Here is a 21,848-nt window from a genome sequence, read left to right on the forward strand (position 1 = left end):
CAGATAGTTCATTGGACACTATTTGAGATTTTTATTAATGTCTCTGTAAGTACATATTTGAAGTAATATGGAATTTATAGATGCTTCCGGTTATGCAATAAATGATACATTATTACAACTTTTATATCAATTTACAAATAATGAAAAGTATCATATGATAGATGACTGAAAATGTTATGTTTATACATGTGACACTTTACAATACTATTAAGGGGTATTGTGGGGCGTTACATCCATAAATGAAAGGATAATTATTATTTGAATTTGCTTGTGTTACAAAATATTATAATGTGCTTAAACGGTTAACATTTTAAATTTTGTATATGTTAGAAGTTATAAAATATAAAGTGTAGTACTCATGTATTTCTCTGTTCGCCTTATGTCTACCTAGAAGTCATTTTGGGGTGTAACGTATCCATTCAATGATACTCTTCTATTCGTAACCAATTATAGGTGTTAAGCCTTAGCATCGAGCTTGCGCATTGTGGTAACACTCGTTAGGGAGTACACAGAATTCATATTCACCAAGGAGCTTACCTTGTACCTGGTGTCAAATGTCTCAAGCACAAGACTTCCTGTTGGATCCATGCTACCTCTACCAAATATATGGTTCCAATTGTTTCTCTCAAGAAAAGGTGAATTTTACCACTCATTCCTACCACCTTCACTAGATCTTTTATGGTACCTCATGGGAATATGAACAAATAAAAGGCCCGGCAGGAAAACACAATGCATGAAAATGAATCTATGAGGAGTGTCCTGATAGTTTGATGATGAATCCTATAAAGGAGGTCAGTAATATACTGTATATCAAAAATTTATGATTACAATTACTATTTGCAAGTCCCATAAATGAGACATTTGACATAGACGAACTTACCAAGTGCTTGGAGATGTGTATCAGTACCCACCCGCACCATCTTTTGTGGGGGCAGTGGACCATTACGATGAGTCCAACGGTTAAATGAACATTTGAACCAAACCTCTTCTTTCCCATTTAAAACTGTGTTAAAGGGATTATACAAAACTCTAACCATCTTTCCAGCTTGAATAACAAGTGGCTCTGTATACACTACATGCTTTTGAGACAGTAAAAACCTTTTCAAAGTTCTTTCCTTTGTTTCAGCCTTCAAACGTGCTGCTTTCTCAGCCTGTGATAGCAAGAACATAAATACCAAGTAAGAAGCTCTATGCAAGATAAGCATTAATAGAAATTTATACTACATTAGGACTGGTTTTGAACAATTTACACAACTTCAAGGGCCATAGCATATAATGGACTGACCTTCTTACGTGCAGCCTCCTCTTTAAATCTTCTTTCCTCCCAAAGCTTCCTAAATATTCTATCTTCTTCTTCTAACCAGTAGATTTCTTCAGATAAACCTTTCCTTATAGCGGCATGGAAATCCTGGTAGTTGTTGTTATCAAAAACTTTTGACTGTAGTGGTGGCCCATCGGCAAAAACCCAATCCAGAACAAGTGCTCTGTCAGGTAAAACAACTATAAATACAGAAATTAGACATTACAAAGAAAAGCAAATTGTATGAAATCATACTAAGCATGTTGAATTTAAAAGACCTGACAGTAAACAAGTGACTAAAATCATAGTTAATAGTTAAAAAATTAATCCGTCCATGACACTAAGATTTCATTATGGAACATGTTTACATTTTATGAGTATGAAGTAAGGGTTATAATCTGTATTTCTTAATTTTGGTTTCCAATTTCTCTTTCTGCTTTGGTATTCCTTTCACGAGAAGGGTTCGCACAATTTTCCAATAATTATAAAAAATTTTGAAGGGCTAAGATCTACAGTAAATAGCCAGTGAAAGGACTGCTCATATAGTTTTAGCTTCATAGTTGTTGTTCACCATCCATTTATAATATTCCTTGATTAAATCGAAAGCTGAAATAGCTTATATGTCAATATATTCCTCGTCAACAACAAAGTTGTTATCATGCCCTGACAGTCATCCTACCACACTTACTCACGGAAGTGGAGCACATGGCTACCTCTGGCAGTCACAGAAACGGCTCTGCCCTTTTACACTTTCTGTTAGAGTTTCTCCCTACATATACGGCACTGTTCATAGGAACAAACAAATGATGAAATGAAAAGAGCTCTTAATCCATTTATCTGTTTTCTCTGTTTATGAATACTAACCAGTGATTTCTTGAAGCTTTCATGGTATGAGAGCCCGTGTAAGCCTTACGGCTTGTGTTTTTTATATTTGATGGCTTCCGATAATTCTTCTACTGCCGATGCCGCTCAGCATCCTGCTCCCGCTCCGATTATTGATGCCGCTCAGCTTCTGGGAACGGTGAACATTCCTCCTCAGTTGAAATTCTTAATGTCCACCATTAAGAATGTCATTACTATCCAACTAACCCCAGATAATCATCTCACCTGGAAATCGCAAGTGCTCAAAGTTTTTCGAGCGAACGGCTTCGAAGGGTATCTTGACGGAACCATTGCGCGCCCATCTCGTCAAATTGTTTCCGCCAATGGCTCTGTAAGCTCCAATCCTTTGTATGCTACGTGGATGTTAATCGATCAAAATTTGGCTGCTGCTTTATTTACTACTATATCCGCATCTCTTCTACCCTATGTCCTTCATCTCGATTCATGTTCGGAGATTTGGCTGACCATCGAAAAAAGGTTGCAATCTTCCAATCGGTCTAAAATCCTGCAACTGAAAAATGATCTCAATTACATTTCCATGGGGAGCAAGACTATGCAGCAGTTTTTAACCGACATCAAAGTCAAAGTCGATCAACTCACTGCTGCCGGCTGCATCTTGGATTCGGAGGATGTAATTATGTACACTTTCAATGGTTTGTCGGAGTCGTATCAAGGTTTCAAAACGGCAGTACGCACAAACCTCCATCCGCTCAATCTAGATGATTTTTATTCGTTACTCTGCAGCGAGGAGACAAACCTTGAAAATGAAGCGGCCAGAGCTCTTCATTCAGTCCAGATTTCGGATACTTCACTGGCTCTTGCTGCAACTTCTTCTCGAGGTTCGCCGCGTCAGCCCTTTCGCAATACCCGTGGTCGCGGAAGGTTCTCGTCTTCCCGTGGTGGCCGAACATCTTCACCATGTATTGAGTGCCAGATTTGTGGCAAGCTCGGTCACTCAGCTGAGAAATGCTGGCATCGCACCAATCTCAATTACACCAAAAGCAACCCCTCTGCATTTGTGGCTGAAGCTACAGACAATGGCAGCAGCTCTACTGATTGGATTCTGGACACGGGTGCGACATCTCACATTACAAATGATCCAAATCAACTGGTCACAGCTCACCCTTATCATGGCTTTCAACAAGTTCAAGTAGGCAACGGTCAGTCACTACCCATTTCTCACTCGGGCCAAGGTCTTCTTCCTACCCCGAAATGTAAGTTTTCCCTCTCTCCTCTTCTACATGTCCCTAAAGTCTGTCATAATCTCCTTTCAGTTCACCGCCTAACTTCTGACAATGCTTGCACTGTCTTTTTCATCTCATGGCTATGATATAAAGGATCGAAAAACCAATCATTCGATTCTCTCAGGTCCCTGCCATGACGGTCTGTACTCAATCGTCATTCCGTCCAGTTCATCTTCAAAGGCTCTCGTGACCACTACTAGTTCGTCTCTATGGCATGCCAGATTGGGACATCCTCACAAAGCTGTTTTATCCAATTTAGCTTCAAGTTTTCCTACTTTACATATTTCTGTAACTAATGATATATGTCATCCATGTCAAACTGCAAAAAGTCATAGGTTTCCCTTTCCCAGTTCTACTTATCGTTGTACTTCTCCGTTTCAAGTAGTCGTGTCTAATGTATGGGGTCCATCCCCAGTTCTATCATTTAATGGATATCGTTACTATGTTCTTTTTCTTGATAAATTTTCTCGCTTTACCTGGGTATATCCTATGTGTACTAAAGCTGAAGTATTTTCCAAATTTGCTCACTTTAAAGTCATGGTTGAAAAACAATTCACTGCAAAAATTAAAATTTTCAAATCTGATGGAGGCGGTGAATACACCAGTTTACAATTTAAGAATTTCTTCTCTACTCATGGCATCTTACAACAATTTAGTTGTCCTTATACGCCACAGCAAAATGGAATAGCAGAGCGTAAACATCGTCATATAATTGAGACCGCTCGTACTCTGTTAATACAGGCTCATCTTCCAACCAATTTTTGGGTTGAATCTGTACTAATGGAGGTCTACTTGATTAATCGTCTTCCCTCCCAAAATACAAATTCTATGTCTCCATTTCAAAAATTATATAATCATATTCCCTCTTACTCTCATCTCAAAGTTTTTGGGTGTTTGTGTTATCCCATGGCTTCAACCATCTTCTCCTCACAAATTCGCTCCAAAATCTTCAGCTTGCGTATTTATGGGATATAGTTCCAATCATAAAGGATATCGTTGTTATCATCTCAATAATCACAAAATTCTGATTTCCCGCCACGTTCAATTTCATGAACAGGTTTTCCCATTTCAGTCTTCTACATCCACCATACCACCGTCTACCAAACCAACTGTACATTCAAATTCTCCTCCTATGTTACTGGTTCCCTATCCTTCATCTCAACAGGACTTGCACTCATCTTCAAATATATCTTCTTCAGTTCCTACTACTTCTCATATTCCAAATCCTCAATCCACTGATATCTCTCATATACCCAGTCCACCCGATATTCCATCTACATCCTCACCTGCTCATTCACCGGTTTCAATTGCTTCTGCTCCTACTACATCACTCCCACCTACTAGACATCCCATGGTGACTCGGTTGCAAACTGGAACGTTAAAGCCCAAAGCTGTATTTAATCTGCAACATTTACTGGTGGAAGAATCAGATCCTACCTGTTTTTCGACTGACAGAAACCACAAATGCTGGCGTGATGCCATGTCAGCCGAATTTCAAGCTCTTCAACACCAAGGCACATGGGCTCTTGTGTCACCGCTTGACTCTCAAACTATTCTTGGATGCAAATGGATTTATAAAACAAAAAGAAAATCAGATGGTTTGATTGCTCGACATAAAGCTCATTTGGTGGCACAAGGTCACCGGCAAGAATATGGGATAGATTATACTGAAACATTCAGTCCGGTGGCGAAATTACCCACCATTCACCTTTTCATTACAGCTGCAGTTTACCATCATTGGCAAATTACTCAGTTAGATGTTTCCAATGCATTTTTACATGGGGATTTGAATGAAGTTGTTTACATGCACCAGCCCCCGGGGTTCAAGGATTCTCAGCATCCGGACTACATTTGCAAACTACAAAAAGCCATATATGGACTTAAATAGTCCCCACGTCAATGATTTGCTAAGATCACTACTCATTTGCAAACCTGGGGCTTTCGGCATAGTGAAGCCGATCCATCCTTGCTTATATACAATTATAACTCTAATCTGATATACTTTCTCGTGCATGTGGATGACATCTTAGTCACCGGTAACAACCCCGACTTCATTGCTGAGCTGATGTCTAACCTCCATCAACAGTTCCATATTAGGAACCTTGGCACTCTCAGCTACTTCTTAGGCATTCAAGCTGTTTCTCATGCTAACGGCTATCATATTTGTCAATCCAAATATGCTTTGGATTTATTACATCGTGCAGGTCTGGATAATTGCAAGCCGGTTGCCATACCAATTCCCGTGAAACGGCCTGCATATACAGTTGCCTTAAAGCCGTTTGAAAATTCAGAATTATTTCGACAACTTGTAGGTGCATGGCAATATTTGACAATTACTCGTCCGAACATTACTTATGCTGTAAATTTACTGTGTCAATCTATGCATACTCCTTTGCAACATCACTTCCAGACACTAAACATTTACTTCGCTATGATAAAGGCACCGTAGACTATGGCCTTCAAATCAGTCCAACCTTATTTGATGTGCGTGCTTATGCCGATTCGGATTGGGCGGGGAATCCATTTGATAGAAAATCTACTACCGGATATTGTTTGTTTCATGGCAACACTATTCTATCTTGGTGTGTTAAAAAGCAATCTACGGTTGCTCGCTCGTCTACGGAAGCTGAATATCGGGCTTTAGCTACAGCAGCAACTGATATCATTTGGATTCGGCAACTTCTTGTTGATTTTCAAATTCCAAATTCAGCACCTACATCTCTCTATTGCGATAGTGTTTCAACCATCGCACTTGCACATAATCCTGTGTTTCATGCAAGAACGAAACACATCGAGGTGGACTATCATTTCATACGGGACTGCATTAAGTCAGCTACTATCAATGTCCATCACATTAGTTCCCAGGATCAACTCGTTGATATATTCACTAAGGCACTTCCTCGTCTTCGTTTTACGAATCTACGTACCGAGCTTATGGTTTCTCCGGCACCATCAGCTTGAGGGAGGCTGTTATCATGCCCTGACAGTCATCATACCACACTTACTCACGGAAGTGGAGCACATGGCTACCTCTGACAGTCACAGAAACGGCTCTGCCCTTTTACACTTTCTATTAGAGTTTCTCCCTACATATACGGCACTGTTCATAGGAACAAACAGATGATGAAATGAAAAGAGCTCTTAATCCATTTCTCTGTTTTCTCTGTTTATGAATACTAACCAGTGATTTCTTGCAGCTTTCAAAAGTCACGCTCCGTCAACTGTGAATGAGACCAAATTCCACAAGATCGGGTTAAAACAAAATGCAGGCTGTGGGGACTTTGAATGCCCACTTATCAAGAAAGAATTAAGATTGCACATGAGCCCCATAATGGGCGTCAAAAATCAGGGTACCAGCTGTTGACGATATGCCAAAAGAAGTTCAAATTCACTGTCCTAAAAAATATGATTGTATTGATGGTTAGAATCTGCTAGAATTACATACACTCTGGGGTCAAAAGTTCAACTCCAAGGAACTGGATCCACTAGTCGGCATTTCATGAAGAATAACTCTTGATCAAAGTTAACTGACGAGTTATTTAATATTAGAATCAAGTCGAAGGAAAGATGATCATCCATCATAAAGGCATAAATATTCATTCCATAATTGTCAAATGGAAATGCCAAGATTTTAAAGGTTTTAACGGTTCAAAGGATGATGGATGAAACAATCTTAATTCCAACTTGGAATGTTAGAAAAATGGGGCAAAGGGAAATAGTAAGAAGATCTTCAAATTTTACTTCCCACATCACTGAAATCTGTAGACCATTCTCTAAGACATAAGATTTCTGCCCCCTCTATAATGAACATTGGTCGCATAAATTGATAACTCAAAACTAAAAAGTCTCCTATTTTTCCTATTTTCTCTCACTTACTCTCCTTATTCAAAGTATCTCACTCACTTCTCTAAACATTTATGAACTTCCAAATGCCTGAACTTTTGCACTCACAATTTGATGTTTCCATTGAAAATAACAAGTTGAACTTGAAGGGAAAGAGTCATTGAGAATAAGCAAGGTGAGTGATAACAGTTGCACAATAACAGCATGATAATAATACAAGGGAAAAATGTCTATATGGATGGTAACTATTTGGTATCACCTAAATAGAGGGGAAAAATGTGAACCCATACAAGCCTACAATCAACAAGATTGAGGCAAAAGATGAAAAATAAAAGCATTGCCTTGCTATAGTTGAATTCCTATAAGAGGCACAAATCAAAAATTCTACAAAACACCTCCCTATCCATTAAGGATTCTAATTTTGAGGAATTCAAAAATTAATTATAATGGCATTCCCCTTGGCGGTGTGGAACTAATCCTAATGTCATCGTCCATGGCCCACATAGCAAAAATCATCTCATTTTATTTGATTTAAAATTTATGTCTATGCAATATGATGGTGTGGAATTAGTTCACCTTTCATATTTTGAATTTTTTGACAATGCATCACCACATAGGGCTTGGGCATTTCATGGTACTTGGGGCTTCATTTTAGGATGATTTTCATTCACACTTGAGAGGTTTTTGGCACATACAATGCTTATGTTAGACCGGTCCATCGGACCGACCCAAGCGGAATCGAGGCGGAGACGTCTGCCTCTCCTGTACACCTATCGCACCACAAGTGCCAACCGGGCAGATTTAGGAAGGATTTTTGAGAAAGTTTAGGAGGGAATTTGAATGTAGGGACAGTTTAGGGATTTCTTTTTTATTTGTATGCATTAAATACTATATTTTCCTTGGGTTAGGGCATCTGGAATTTAGCTGAAATTTGAGATCTCCTAGATTTAGGTTTTCCTTTGGGCTCTAGCAGCGTCTAGAGATTTGGGATAGATCGATCCTCCTCTAGAATAGAGGATCACTTGTATCTTGTTGTTTTATACCTTTATACTTGATTTTTGCAATAAAATTATTGTTTTTCTTGTTTTCTTTTGGAGTTTGGAAGAGTTTTCCTATTGATTTTTCTGAATATGATAGGATTTACTTTAAAACTACAAGTGTTTCCTATTAAATTAGCATCATAGCACGTCGATTTTTAGGGAACCAATGGCCGGAAGGAAAGTGGAAGTTTTGGAGAGAGAACTTGGGAAACTCAAAGCAGATTTTGAGAAAAAGATTACTGATTTTCAAAGTCAGATTTCATCCGTCAATGAAATGATAGAGGAAAAGTTCGTTGTGGTGGAAGACAAGTTGAAAAAACTGCTTGAAGCCAAAACCAAACCGGTGACATCGGAAGCAAAAGAAACTACCGGCGACCATGGAACAGATGGGAACCCTAACACGTCTAAGGGAAGGGAAGATCTAAAAGTGGAGATCCTGGAGGGAGAAGACGGAATGCCACCTCTAGAACCACTTGTTAGGGAGGAGATAAGCATTGGTTACGCAAAAAGGGTGCTGAATTGGTAAGGAGAGGGGATGATTTCGATCACCGGGTGCTGATTTTGAAAGAAAAAGAGAGGATTTTGATGAATGGTTTGGGTATGATCACCAGAGGGAAGATCGTGACAATTGGGGAGCACCTCCGCTTCGAGGAATGGGAGGTTATGGAAGATTTAAGGGAAACGGGTGTGACCCGAGGGTGAGGAATCTTAAGATGCCAATCTTTGAGGGGGAGGATGCACGCGGATGGATCTATAAGGTAGAAAGATATTTCGCTGTCAATGGGCTGACAGAGGAGGAGAGACTGACGTTGGCGGGCTTATGTTTAGATGGGAATGCTTAGTCTTGGTATCAGTGGAGGGACATGTGACGACCCATACATAATTGGAGAGAGTTCAAAGATTGTTTGGTAGAACGAGTACCTTGCTAGCCAATTAGACAGTCTTTCTGAGACAGTGCTAGAGGAAAACTTCATGAAGGGATTGACACCAAAGATTCAAGCATCGGTTAGCGTAATGAGGCCTCATAACTTGGGAGAGGCTATAGAGCTAGCTCAATTGGTAGAAGATCAGAGGCACCTGGAGGGAGAGACGGGAGGCAGCAGCTCAGAAGGCTCGTATCGGATGACCACCGCCTTATTGAAATCTAAGGAGCCAACACCGGATACTCTTCAGGGGACTTTGAAGGAAAAGACTGAAGGAGGAAGGCCTGGGAAAACTTCAAGAATCTCACAGGGACAGAATTACAAGAAAAGAGGACGAAGGGACTCTGTTTTAGATGTGATGAGAGGTATATGTCGAGGCACATGTGTAAGGACCAAACTCTTCAGGTTCTTACCGTTTTGATGAAGAATGAATGGATGGTGTCGTCTTTCCACCTTACGGATAAGGTGGATCTTTGGGAGGGGAGTATTATTAGACCGGCCCATCGAACCGGTCCTTACAAGACCGACCCAGGCGAAACCGAGGCGGTGACGTCCGCCTCTCCTGTATGCTGATCACTCTGCAGTGCGCTAACCGGGCTAATTTAGGAAGGATTTTTTAGAAAGTTTAGGAGGGAATTTGAATGTTGAGACTGTTTAGGGATTTCCTTTTGATTTGTATGCATTAAATACTTTGTTTTCCTAGGGTTAGGGCATCTGGAATTTGGCTGAAATTTGAGATCTCCTAGATTTAGGTTTTCCTTTGGGTTCTAGCGGCCGTCTAGAGATTTGGGAGAGATCGATCCTCCTCTCGAATAGAGGATCACTTGTATCTTGTAGTTTTCTTTCGTTCTACTTGATTTTTGCAATAAAATTATTGCTTTTCTTGTTTTCTTTTGGAGTTTGGAAGAGTTTTCCCGCTTATTTTTCTGGAATTGATAGGATTTACTTGAAATATACAAGTGTTTCCTAACATATCACAATCACTCTCCGTGACAACAATATGGGCCACCTTTTGAGAATGCATATCTAATTAGCAGGCTTGAGCCTTAGGCAAACTTTGATAGAGTTGAAATAGAGGTCAACATGCATGAAGTATGAAAAATCAAACATTATAAAAAAAACAAATATAAAAACAAAATCAAAGTCACAAGAAACTTTATTGGTTAATAAAATCCAAACGAAAAGAAAAAAAAAATTAAGATAATTTTGCGCATACCATCTGCATACCACCAGTCACCATTTTTGTCAAATTTGTTAAGCCTTTCAACAATTGACACGCCCTCTATCCAGTTGTTGTAACCACCATGAATCCAAATATTTGAAGAATGTTCCAGTGGACGAGAACTTCGGTTATAATATAATCGAAACCAGTTCTCTCCCTTGAATAAAGCATGCTCTATATGCCATAAATCATCAACAGACTCCACAGCCAATGGTATCACTTTTTGAAAAGCTTCCCTCTTTTTCTCGGCCTCCAATTTAGCCTGTGCTCTGTAAGCTTCCATGGCTGCTTGTTCTACTCCCCTACGGTGCTGCTCTTCAGCATGACTTTCCTTCTCAGCTTGCTCAGCGGCAAGTTTTCCAAGTTTTATCTGCTGCTCTTCAAGCAATAAATCTTCAAATGCATATTCATCCATTTCACCTTTAACAGGTTCAGAAAAATCCTTCTGGTTATTATTGTCATACACGTTCTCACTGTTGAAGAACACAAAATCTATTTTGTAAGCCTCTTTAGGAATATAAATCTGGCAAGACCACCAGTCCCCATGAAAATCACTTCTAATCATTTTAACAGTGAAATCCTTCCATCTCCAGTCATTAAAGGCACCCTTTATGAAAACATCGTGTCCATTCACCAAAGGTGATAAACTACGATTAAAGAAAACTTCAATCACTTGATCAGCTTTGATGATTTTAGGGAAAACAAAGAACTTGTTCCCGCTGGCAAAATTTTCCTCAGCAAGTTCCTCTAACAATTTTCGAAGAGCATGAGCTTCCATCTCGATCCTTATTTTAGCCAATAATTCATCACGAAGTTCACTTTTTCCCTCATGCTGCCCTATACTCACATCATTCCCAACCATGGCTGCTCCTACAGCTGCTTTGTTTTCTGTAATTACTAATTTTTCTATGTGACCCTTCATTTTTGATGCATGGAGCAGTGAATTACCTGAAAATTGCGACAATTTGCCCAGCTTCAAACTCTCATCACTTCTCATCCTTCCTTTCTCAAATTCTTCATCATAAACAATTGTTTCTTCCACCATCATTGTACCTATTTCATCTCTCTCATCCTCATTGCTGTATAGTTCCTCTACAAGTTCAACATCAGCATCCTCATGGCCACTCTTTTCACCTTCTTCCAATAACTTGGTTCTGCTTTTCACTACATTGCCAGATAGATTGATATAGAATGAAAACGACTACTTTCTGCTTTTCTATCAACAATTACTTCAGAGAACTGACTAGTGAAAGAAAAGTTCTTACTAGAGTGAGAACTGCCAGATTGCTCCCCCTCTTCAGGATCACGATCTTTCTTCTGACTGCTTCTTCCAACCTGAGGTCTAGGTACAAAACCCTTAGGAGCAGAAGCATTATTCTTGGGAATTGCACTTTTTCTAGGACGTCTTTTTGAGTAGTCTGAAATGAATTCAGTTTAGAAACAGAAATATGACTATAAAAAAGAAAAACGCCATCACAAAAGAATAACTTGCCAGAACTTGCTCTCGGGGGCGTCATGGTCCTTACTATTGTAAGATCATTGCTTTCTAGTGACTGAAACCAAAAGAAACTAAAAAAATCAGGCACCAATTAGAAGAGAACATATCCACAAACTATAGTATACATCATTGATTGAACCAGAAATATACCAAACCTGAACATTTTGTTAGAATTTAAAGTATTAAAATATAGTAAAAAAACTCCATTCAATCTGATTCTCTTTGTAGAGCTTCACGCAAGCATAATAGTGAACCTAAATTCTCTGCTACAACAAGTCATCATCCCACTGCGTGGGGTCGGAAAAATGAATCATTTTCTCTATCGGGTCCTATTAATGAAGAAACAGCTCAAACATAACCTGCAGTGAAACCAACTCACACACAGACAATGAGGAAGACGGAGACTTAGCTAGACATGGAATGTTCATCGTATTTTCATAGCAAGAGTTGGTTACAGTGTTTGCATATAAATAGAGAAGATAAACAGAGAATGGAATTACAGAAAAGTCCCTAAACTGTATTATGCAGAGTAGCACAGGCGGCGGTAGTGGAGCAGTTCTTGTCACCGTCCCTCAAGCTGATGGGCGGGACGATCATCAGCTTGTCAAGTAGTAGATGCGACCTTTGAGCTGGTAATGACTTGGTGAAGATATCGGCGAGTTGATCGGTCGTGGAAACATGATGGACAGCGATGCTCTGAGTCTGAATGCAATCACGAACGAAGTGGTAATCAATCTCGATGTGCTTCGTACGGGCATGGAAGATCGGATTACAAGCTATAGACATTGCTGAGATGTTATCACAATACACCGGAGTAGTAGCTAAGGAAATGGAGAAGTCATGGCATAGGCGTCTGATCCATATTAGATCAGTGGCAGTGGCCGCAAGAGACCGGTATTCGGCTTCAGTAGAAGATCGAGCAACAGTAGACTGCTTTTTAACCGACCAATTAATGTGAGCATTGCCAAGTAGAACACAAAAACCGGTGGTTGATTTTCGGTCAATAGTGTCGCCAGCCCAATCTGAGTCGGAGTAAGCCGAAAGTTGTAAGCCAGTTTTTGGAAGAAACAGGCCATGATCAACAGTGCCATGAAGATAGCGGAGAAGACGCTTTAAAAGCTGATAATGTGCTAAGGTTGGTTGATGCATATATTGACAGAGTTTGTTAACTGCAAATGTTATGTCAGGATGAGTGTTAGACAAGTATTGTAATGAGCCGGCTAATTGTCGAAAAAGAACAGGTTGATTGAACTGTTCTTGGAGGTGAGGTTTTGTGGGTAGTTTTGCTGGCAATGGAGTGGAAATGGGTTTTCAGCCGGTCATTCCTGCAATGTGAAGAAGACTAGTATATATGCCTTTTGGGATAAGTGAAATCCTGTAGGCGACCGGATTATGTCCATGCCAAGAAATCTGGATAGTAAACCGAGATTGCGGGTATGAAAAGTGAGCTGCAGTTTTTCTATGAGGGAAGAAATAAACTGACTATCGTTGTCGGTAACTAGGATATCATCAACATAAATTAATAAATAGATAGTGATGTGGTTTTTGTGAAGAAGCAGAAAAGAAGTGTCGGCAGAGCTGACTTGAAAATCATGCGTAAGAAGATACGATGTTAGAGTGGCAAACCAAAGTCTTGGAGCTTGCTTTAGGCCATAGATGGCCTTATGGAGATGACACACATGGTTGGGATGCACTTTATCTTGAAAACCCGGAGGTTGATGCATATAAATTGTGTCGGAGAGCTTGCCATGTAAAAAGGCGTTTACCACATCAAGTTAATAGACCGGCCAAGTGTGGTGCAAGGCAACAATTAGAAAAATCTGAATAGTTTGGAATTTGATGACGGGACTAAAGGTCTCGTGATAATCAATCTCATACTCTTGTTTAAAACCTTGGGCAACGAGACGTGCTTTGTGACGAGCAATTGTGCCGTCGGAGAGCCGTTTGAGCTTGTAAATCCATTTACATCCAATAACTTGTTGATTGGTTGGAGGGGGTACAAGTGACCAAGTCCCTTGAGCTTGAAGTGTCCGAAATTCATCCGACATGGCATTTCGCCAGGCTTGAATTTTATTTGCTGTAGTAAAGCATGTAGGAGTAATTTGGATAGTGTGATTGAGGTTCAAAAGAATGCGAGGCTTGAGAGAACCTGTTTTGGAACGAGTGACCATAGAATGACCTGGTGGAGGAGGAGGGGCTGAAGAACTGGAGGAAGAATTGGCTGTTAGGTGAGTGACAGAATTGGAATTGTGAGGAGAGGAAGGTATGACACTTGGAAGACTTGTAGTGAAAATTGGTCATTTGTTGTGGACGGTGGAGCACGAATAGGGAGAACAGAGGAATGGAGAGGTATTTTGGGTTGAGAAGTAGCAGGTGTGGCAGACGGGAAATCGGAAGAGTAGGGAAATAGAGATTCAGTGAAAATAACATTACGAGAAATGATGAGTTTGTCAGTAAGAGGATTAAAGCATTTGTAGCCTTTTTGAGTTGTGTCATATCCGAGAAATATGCAGGGAATAGAACGAGGAGCTAATTTGTGAGGTGTATAGGGTCGCAGCCAAGGGTAGCATCGACAGCCAAAAGAGCGGAGATGATCGTAGGAGGGTGGTTTTTTATAGAGACGTTGATATGGGGAAATTGAGGAGGTGGTTGTGGAGGGTAAACGATTGATTAAGTAAAGCGCATGAGAAGAGCGTCAAGCCAGAATATTAGTGGTAGCTGAGCTTCGACGAGGAGAGTTCGGACGGTGTCAATGAGATAACGATGTTTTCTTTCTGCAATGCCATTTTGTTGGGGGATATGTGGACATGTGTATTGATGAAGAATACCGTGAGCAGAAAGGTAAGAACGAAGGGTGTTGTTAAGGAATTCGCCACCGCCATCTGTTCTTAAAGTTCGAATGGGACAATTGAGATGTTTCTCAATTAAAGGTTTGAAGCTTATAATTTTAGCTGAGACATCAGATTTATGTTGTAGAGGGAAAATACAAGTATAACGTGAGAAGTCGACAACAAGAATAAGATAATAACGGAAACCATCACGAGAAAGTACCCGGGAAGGTCCCCAGACATCGGCATGTATTAATTGTAATGGAAACTTGGATACATTGTTAGAGATAGAGAAAGGTAGTTGGTGGCTTTTAGCTACAGCACACGCATTACAAAATACATTAGAGACAGAAAAGGAAGATAGTTGTTTGGATAGCATAGACAGTGTTCTGAAATTCGGATGACCGAGGCGTCGGTGCCAGAGAAGTGCAGAGGAGGGAGCTACGGGCGAGCCTGAAGGAGCAATAAGAGTAAGTTTGTGATCAGCAGGGAGTAGCGGATATAGACCCTTATGATAGGGGCCTTGGAGAAGAACTTGACTGGTCGTCGGATCCTTAACAGAGAAACCAAACTTGTTAAAGATTACAGAGCAATTGTTATCTCTGATGAGTTTGGAAATAGATAAAAGTTTGTGGGTAAGATGAGGAACGTGAAGGAGGGGGTTTAGCTGAAGCTTACGAATAGGGGTTGTAAGAAGACCTTTGCCGGAATGAACTATGGGAAGGGAACTGTCATTTCCAACCTGCACTTGATCATTGCCGGAGTAAGGGGCTGCATTGTGAAGAGACTATAGATCGGGTGTTAAGTGGGCGGTGGCTCCACTGTCCAGATACCATGGAGAGGTATCAGAGTCGACGACGAGAGCTACATTGGAGGGGGACTGCTGCGGTACGTAGTTGAAATTCCCCCGATGCCAGCAATGCACAGCCGACTGACCTCTTTTTCCACAAATTTGGCAGTCGACGGAGAGACGAGGTGGTCGGGCTGTGGTACTGAAATTGTTAGACTAAAGGTAGCGACCATGTCCCCGATTGTAGGCGGCACGACCTCGGCCACGGCCACGGCCACGACTGGAGACAAGAGCAAGTTGAGGATCTGATTGGGAGCTACCATAATGGAGCGCAAGATCCTTGATGGCATCAGTAGCTTGATGACTTCTTTGCTGGAGAGCAAAGCGTAAAAATCATCTAGGCGGATCGGAGAGAGTTTCGTCCGAATGGATGTCTTGAATGACTAGTAACTTGATGGGAGGTCGTTTAAAATGTAGAAGATAACGTCTTCAGAATCGACGGAGCCACCGGCGGCAGAAATATTGTCAACCAGAGATTTGACAGAGGCTAGATAGTCAGACATTGTCTTGTTGTGCATAGAGACCGAGTGTAACTCATTTTTGAGTTGGATCACTCTGGATCGGTTTGTAGAGAAGAACCGGCGCTCAAGCGTTTGCCAAATGGCATGGCAGGTATCAAGGTTGAGTATATACGGTAGTATAGAAGGAGAAATTGTTGAGAATAGGGGTGTAAACGAGTCGAGTTGAGTCGAGTATTTGCCTTATCAAGCCTGGCTCGTTTAGTCCTTAATGAGCTCGAGCTCGAGCTCGAGCTCGAGATCGAGCTCGATTAGTAGGCTCGAGCTCGACTCGTTTAGAAAATATCAAGCTCGAGCTCGACTCGAAAGCTCGAGCTCGTTTGAAAAGCTCGAGCTCGAGATCGAGCTCGTTTGAGAATTACCAACGCATGTGATGGGTATTATTATATATATAATTAATATTATAAATATAATATATATATAATTATATAGAGTAGCTTGATAAGCTTTCGAGTCGAGTCAGGCTGAGCTTGAACTCGAGCTCGTTAAGCATTCGAGCTCGAGCTCGAAGCTCGATAAGCTCGGCTCGCGAGCTCGTTAACGAGTCGAGTTCGAGCCGGCTCACTTACATCCCTAGTTGAGAATAAGGCAACCGAAAGGTTTTGGTCAACAAGTGTCCAGGCAGAGAACTGGGGATTGAGTGTTAGCTGTCCTGAGGGGGATAATAGATGTTTTGGAGGGCAGAGAAGAGTTCCGTCGATATAGCCGGCGAAAATATTAGCAGCAAACAGTTTGTAAACGGCTGAGCGCCATGTGGTGTAGTTGTCCGGAAGAAGTTGTATGGGTATAACATTTTTGATATTGGACACTAGAAATTTAAGGGCGGTAGGAATGGTGACATCTGGATTGATGACCGGTGGTGGAGAAGACACTTGCGGTGTGGTTTGAGGGGTGGATGGTGCTGAGACGGATGAGTAGACCATCAGAATGGTGCTGTTAAGCTGTTTGCTCTGATACCATGAAGAAATAGCTCAAACATAACCTGCAGTGAAACCAACTCACACACAGACAATGAGGAAGACGGAGCCTTAGCTAGACATGGAATGTTCATCGTATTTTCATAGCAAGAGTTGGTTACAGTGTTTGCATATAAATAGAGAAGATAAACAGAGAATGGAATTACAGAAAAGTCCCTAAACTGTATTATGCAGAGTAGCACAGGCGGCGGTAGTGGACCAGTTCTGGGAACGTTCGATGGGCAGGGAACGTTCACTGGATAAGCTGCTGTTAGTGGAGCAGTTCTTGTCAATTAAGAGTCAATTTTTTCTTAAATCTAATAAAAAGAGTGATTTTTAATACTTTTTAATCAAATCTTTTTAGGTCTTCAACTGAACCAAAATTCTCTACTGAAAAAAAAAAATCTGAAAAAGTTTGAGTGCTGAAGAACAGTTTTAATGTAAAAGTGATTTAATCTTAAGATCGATCTTCACAACAATTCACAAGCTCTTTATCCACTAAGTCAGCTGACACCCCTTAAAAAAACGCTCAAGGACAAAAGCACCCAAATCGACCAACTTAATCCAGCATCTACATACTAGAACTGAGTTTCTTAGTAAAACTATTAGGTAATAACACCACTCAGTAAATCATTAGTGATCCAGTGGAAAAACCAAATCAATAATAAAATTGAACTCTTGAACAAAAACAAGCCACCGCGCAAACCCGCTGAACTCAAAGAGTGAAACCGAAATCATCGACAACAACTAAATTGTAAGCTCGTGAGAGGGGAAGACGCCATACATTCAAGACCCCAATGTTCCGGCTGATCCTCACACGGGAGGAGTCCATGATCGGTCCTATGCAACCAAGTGGCCGTTGAAGCTGAAGCGCCATCTCCATTTCCACTTCTTGATGAGCTGAACCGAAGCACCAAAACTCGCTTCTCTGTGATAAGGTTCTGCCACGGCAAGCAGAGATTACAGACAAATGGTGATTTGAAGGGTTTGTCGTTTGAGTCCGGAGGAAAACAGCTCCAGAGAGCGATGGTAAAGCATTGAGTTCTTTTAATGTAATGACAAGAGAAATTATTATCAGTTGCTAGGGTTCTCATGGGATCCGCTTACGTGTAAAAGTTAAGTTGACACCTTGGTTATGGACTGATTGATATTTATAGGATAATAGGTTGGCATGCTTTTTATTATTATTATTATTATTATTATTATTGGGTGTTATCCTATACTAATATAACAATGTAATGATTGTGAGTTATAAGAAATTATTATTTTATCAATAGACAAATAGTGAGAACTCTATTTACTGAACCAATAATTATCAACTATCGATTACTTATTATTGAAAAATTTTGCGATATTCAAAATCTCTTAATTGTTTAGTGTGACTATTTAAATATATATTATAGATGTATTATTTTTATTATTAAACGAATTTATCGTTACAATATAGATTTATTATCACTGCATTATCTTACTACTCTTTATCACTTGACTGTTACTATTATTTATATATATAGACATTGATACTGCTCGATACTATTTATTCACTAATATAGATCATGTGATATACTAAGTATGTGAGCATGATACTAATATAGAATAATTGTATAGCATGTGTACATTTTTATAGAATTTTACTGTATTGATATAATTCCAGTAGTCTTTATCGATACTTTAATTTTACCATTTTATTTAATTATTTTACATATTAATAGTAATGATATGATGGCTATATTATTGATTTGACAACTGTATTGATTTATTAGTTTTATGACTGTACTACTTTACTAGCTTATGTACTGTATTGGTTTATCTTATTTTTTATTCCTAGTCTCTGTCTTGGAGAAAAATAAATGAAATAAGTGAAAATAACAATTAAATAAAAGCCATTATGATTTTAATGAAATATTAAAAATATGTTTTGATCATTAATGCAATTGTTCAACTTTTAGCATGAAATCGTTTTATATCTTCAAATACAAGGATTCAAAAATATTCATAAATTAACTAAGTATGTCCACAATACTCTGGTAAAATCGGTTTGTAAAATGAACATCTAACGGTCCCAAAAGTCTCACTTGTATCGATAATTGTCACTTTCTTAAGAAATTTTATCAGCCTCCAAATATTACAAAAAAATTTAATAAACTAAATCATAATAATATATATGTTATGAACGAAGATAATTTGTGATTTAGGCTTATAATGAGTCAATGAAATATTAAAAATATGTTTTGATCATTAATGCAATTGTTCAACTTTTAGCATGAAATCGTTTTATATCTTCAAATACAAGGATTCAAAAATATTCATAAATTAACTAGTATGTCCACAATACTCTGGTAAAATCGGTTTGAAAAATGAACATCTAAAGGTCCCAAAAGTCTCACTTGTATCGATAATTGTCACTTTCTTAAGAAATTTTATCAGCCTCCAAATATTACAAAAAAATTTAATAAACTAAATCATAATAATATATATGTTATGAACAGAGATAATTTGTGATTTAGACTTATAATGACTCATAAAATATTTTTTCTGTTGCTGATCAAAACAACTCTTTTAAAATTTAAGGGTTATAACAAAACCTCTATACAAGTGACCATATTGAAAAATGTCATAACTTTGCATCATATAACATCTTCACCATAAAGACGTTCTCTTGAACTGTAGAAATATTAAGTGAAAAACTTATTTGATGTCATTTATATTCTTGTAATTTGGTGCTTACTTTTTTTGTCTTTAATATTAAGAGCATTTTCATTAAGTTCAATTTTATATCTACTATCGATTAATTGTTCAATGCTTAATAAAGCATATGTAAGTTTTAACATTAAAAACATCATGTAATAATTTTATCTTGCCATCATTTGTTCCAACATTAATGCTTCCCTTGCCTTCAACTTTAACATTATTATTATCACCAAATTTGATTTCTAGTTTTTTTGACATATTAATCTCTTTGAAAAGAGACTTTATTCCAGCCGTAAGATTAGAACAACCACTATCAAAGAATAAAATTTCTATATTATCACAATCATCACATTGAAAATGTGTCTAAATAAATTATTTTGATATATTGTATTCTCTACAACATTAGCTTATTTTTTATTTTTTTAATGTTTAAACTTCTTACAAAAAACACGTTGTATTTTTTCTTTACATTCTTGATTTCTTTACTTGTTCCAATTGTTTGTCTCAATATGACAAAATTTCTTGCAACAATAATAACATTTTTTACCTCCACTTGATCTTTTTATCTCCGTAGGTTCCTCTTCCACAAAATGCACCACAAGCACCTCTTCTTCTATAAGAATGTCCTGCTCCTCTCAAAAAATCTTATTTGATGTCATCTGAATTCTTATAATTTGTTTTTTTTTTCTTTAACAGTACAAGTTTGTCATCAAATTCAATTTTATATCCACTATTAATTAATTATATAATGCTTAATAAATTATGTGCAAATTTATGAGCATATAAAATATCATGTCATAGTTTTATCTTGTCATCATTTGTCCCATAAGAAATGCATCCCTTACCTTTAACTTGAACAGTATTATTATCATCAAATTTGACTTCTGATTTCTTTGACATATCAATTTTTTTTGAAAAGATACTTCATTCCATTCATTTGAATAAAACAACTACTATCAAGGAACTAAATTTATGAATTATCACAATCACATTGGAAATGTTTCATAAATAAATAATTTTGATCTATTGTATTCTCTATAATATTGGCTTCTATTTGTTTGGACCAACATCTATCTTTTGAATGTCCAAATTAAACTTCGAATAAAAATCACACTGCTCCTTTGCTTATTCTAACGATTTGCCTCAATATGACAAAACTTCTTGCAATAATATATTATTTTTGACGTCCACTTCATCTTTTATCTCCATAGATTCCTCTTCCATGAAATGCACCATGACCATCTCTTCTTTTATAAGCACTTCCTGCTCCTCTACCTGGAACTCTTTCTTTGCTACTACTAGCTAAAATTTTCTTCAATTGAAATGTGATCTTCTCAACTGTCTTTGCTTCTCTTATATTTATTATCTCCTCATAAATCATTAAAGAACTCATTATTTCGTCAAAAGAATACACAACAAGACATTTGGATTCTTTAGTAGCTACCACCACATGTTTAAAATTTGATGGAAAACTCTTCAGAAGTTTAGAGACTATTTTTTCTGAACATTTACTCTCCATATGATCACATTTTATTCATAATTGTTGATACACGAGAGAAATAATTTTGAACACCTCCTTTACTCTTATTTATGATTTCAAAGTTACGTCTAATAGATTACAACTTTACTATCTAAAAAAAAAAAAAAAAAAAAAAAAAAAAAAAAAAAAAACCTAATACAAATAGGTAGTTGGACACACCTTTTCACAAACAACACAATCTTTCAAGATTAAACTTAACTATTTAACTTTATTTTGCATTCATATTAAACAATTTTAATTAAAAAAAAAATTCAATTTCGTGGATGTTGTTTATGTACAAGAAAATAAGTCTATTTAACGTATTTGAAAATTAAATTAAATTATACTTATTATTGCGTACTGGAGTATTCGCGGCGGTAGAGAAATATAAAATCTAATGTCTTAACTTTGTACGAATATCCGACATGCAATCAAATAAGAAGAGAGGTTCCATTCATATGAGACACTAGAATTTTTACGTGGAAAATCACTAAAAAGGGGGAAAAACCACGGGGCCTAGCCCAGTATGAATGA

At 38.3% G+C, this 21,848-nt stretch overlaps 1 protein-coding gene across 3 annotated transcripts in view; it reads right to left on the bottom strand.

Annotated features, from left to right (window-relative positions):
• The window catches only part of LOC110099293 (starch synthase 3, chloroplastic/amyloplastic), a 59,083-nt gene extending 40,945 nt beyond the window's left edge, over positions 1–18,138 (bottom strand). For 2 of the 3 annotated variants that reach the window (XM_020826391.2, XM_020826393.2), the window contains exons 1-6: positions 17,889–18,138; positions 11,947–12,007; positions 11,720–11,872; positions 10,449–11,618; positions 1,286–1,500; positions 881–1,151 (exon numbers count right to left, since the gene is read on the bottom strand). In XM_020826391.2, the coding sequence (XP_020682050.1) occupies positions 881–1,151; positions 1,286–1,500; positions 10,449–11,618; positions 11,720–11,872; positions 11,947–12,007; positions 17,889–17,987 (1,969 nt within the window). In that variant the 5' untranslated portion in view covers positions 17,988–18,138. The remainder of the gene's footprint in view (positions 1–880; positions 1,152–1,285; positions 1,501–10,448; positions 11,619–11,719; positions 11,873–11,946; positions 12,008–17,888) is intronic. The other variant, XM_020826390.2, reaches the window with a different exon arrangement.
• Positions 18,139–21,848: the final 3,710 nt, after the last annotated feature.

Source organism: Dendrobium catenatum, unplaced genomic scaffold, assembly GCF_001605985.2.
Source record: "Dendrobium catenatum unplaced genomic scaffold, ASM160598v2 fragScaff_scaffold_1539, whole genome shotgun sequence".
Classification (NCBI taxonomy): domain Eukaryota; kingdom Viridiplantae; phylum Streptophyta; class Magnoliopsida; order Asparagales; family Orchidaceae; genus Dendrobium; species Dendrobium catenatum.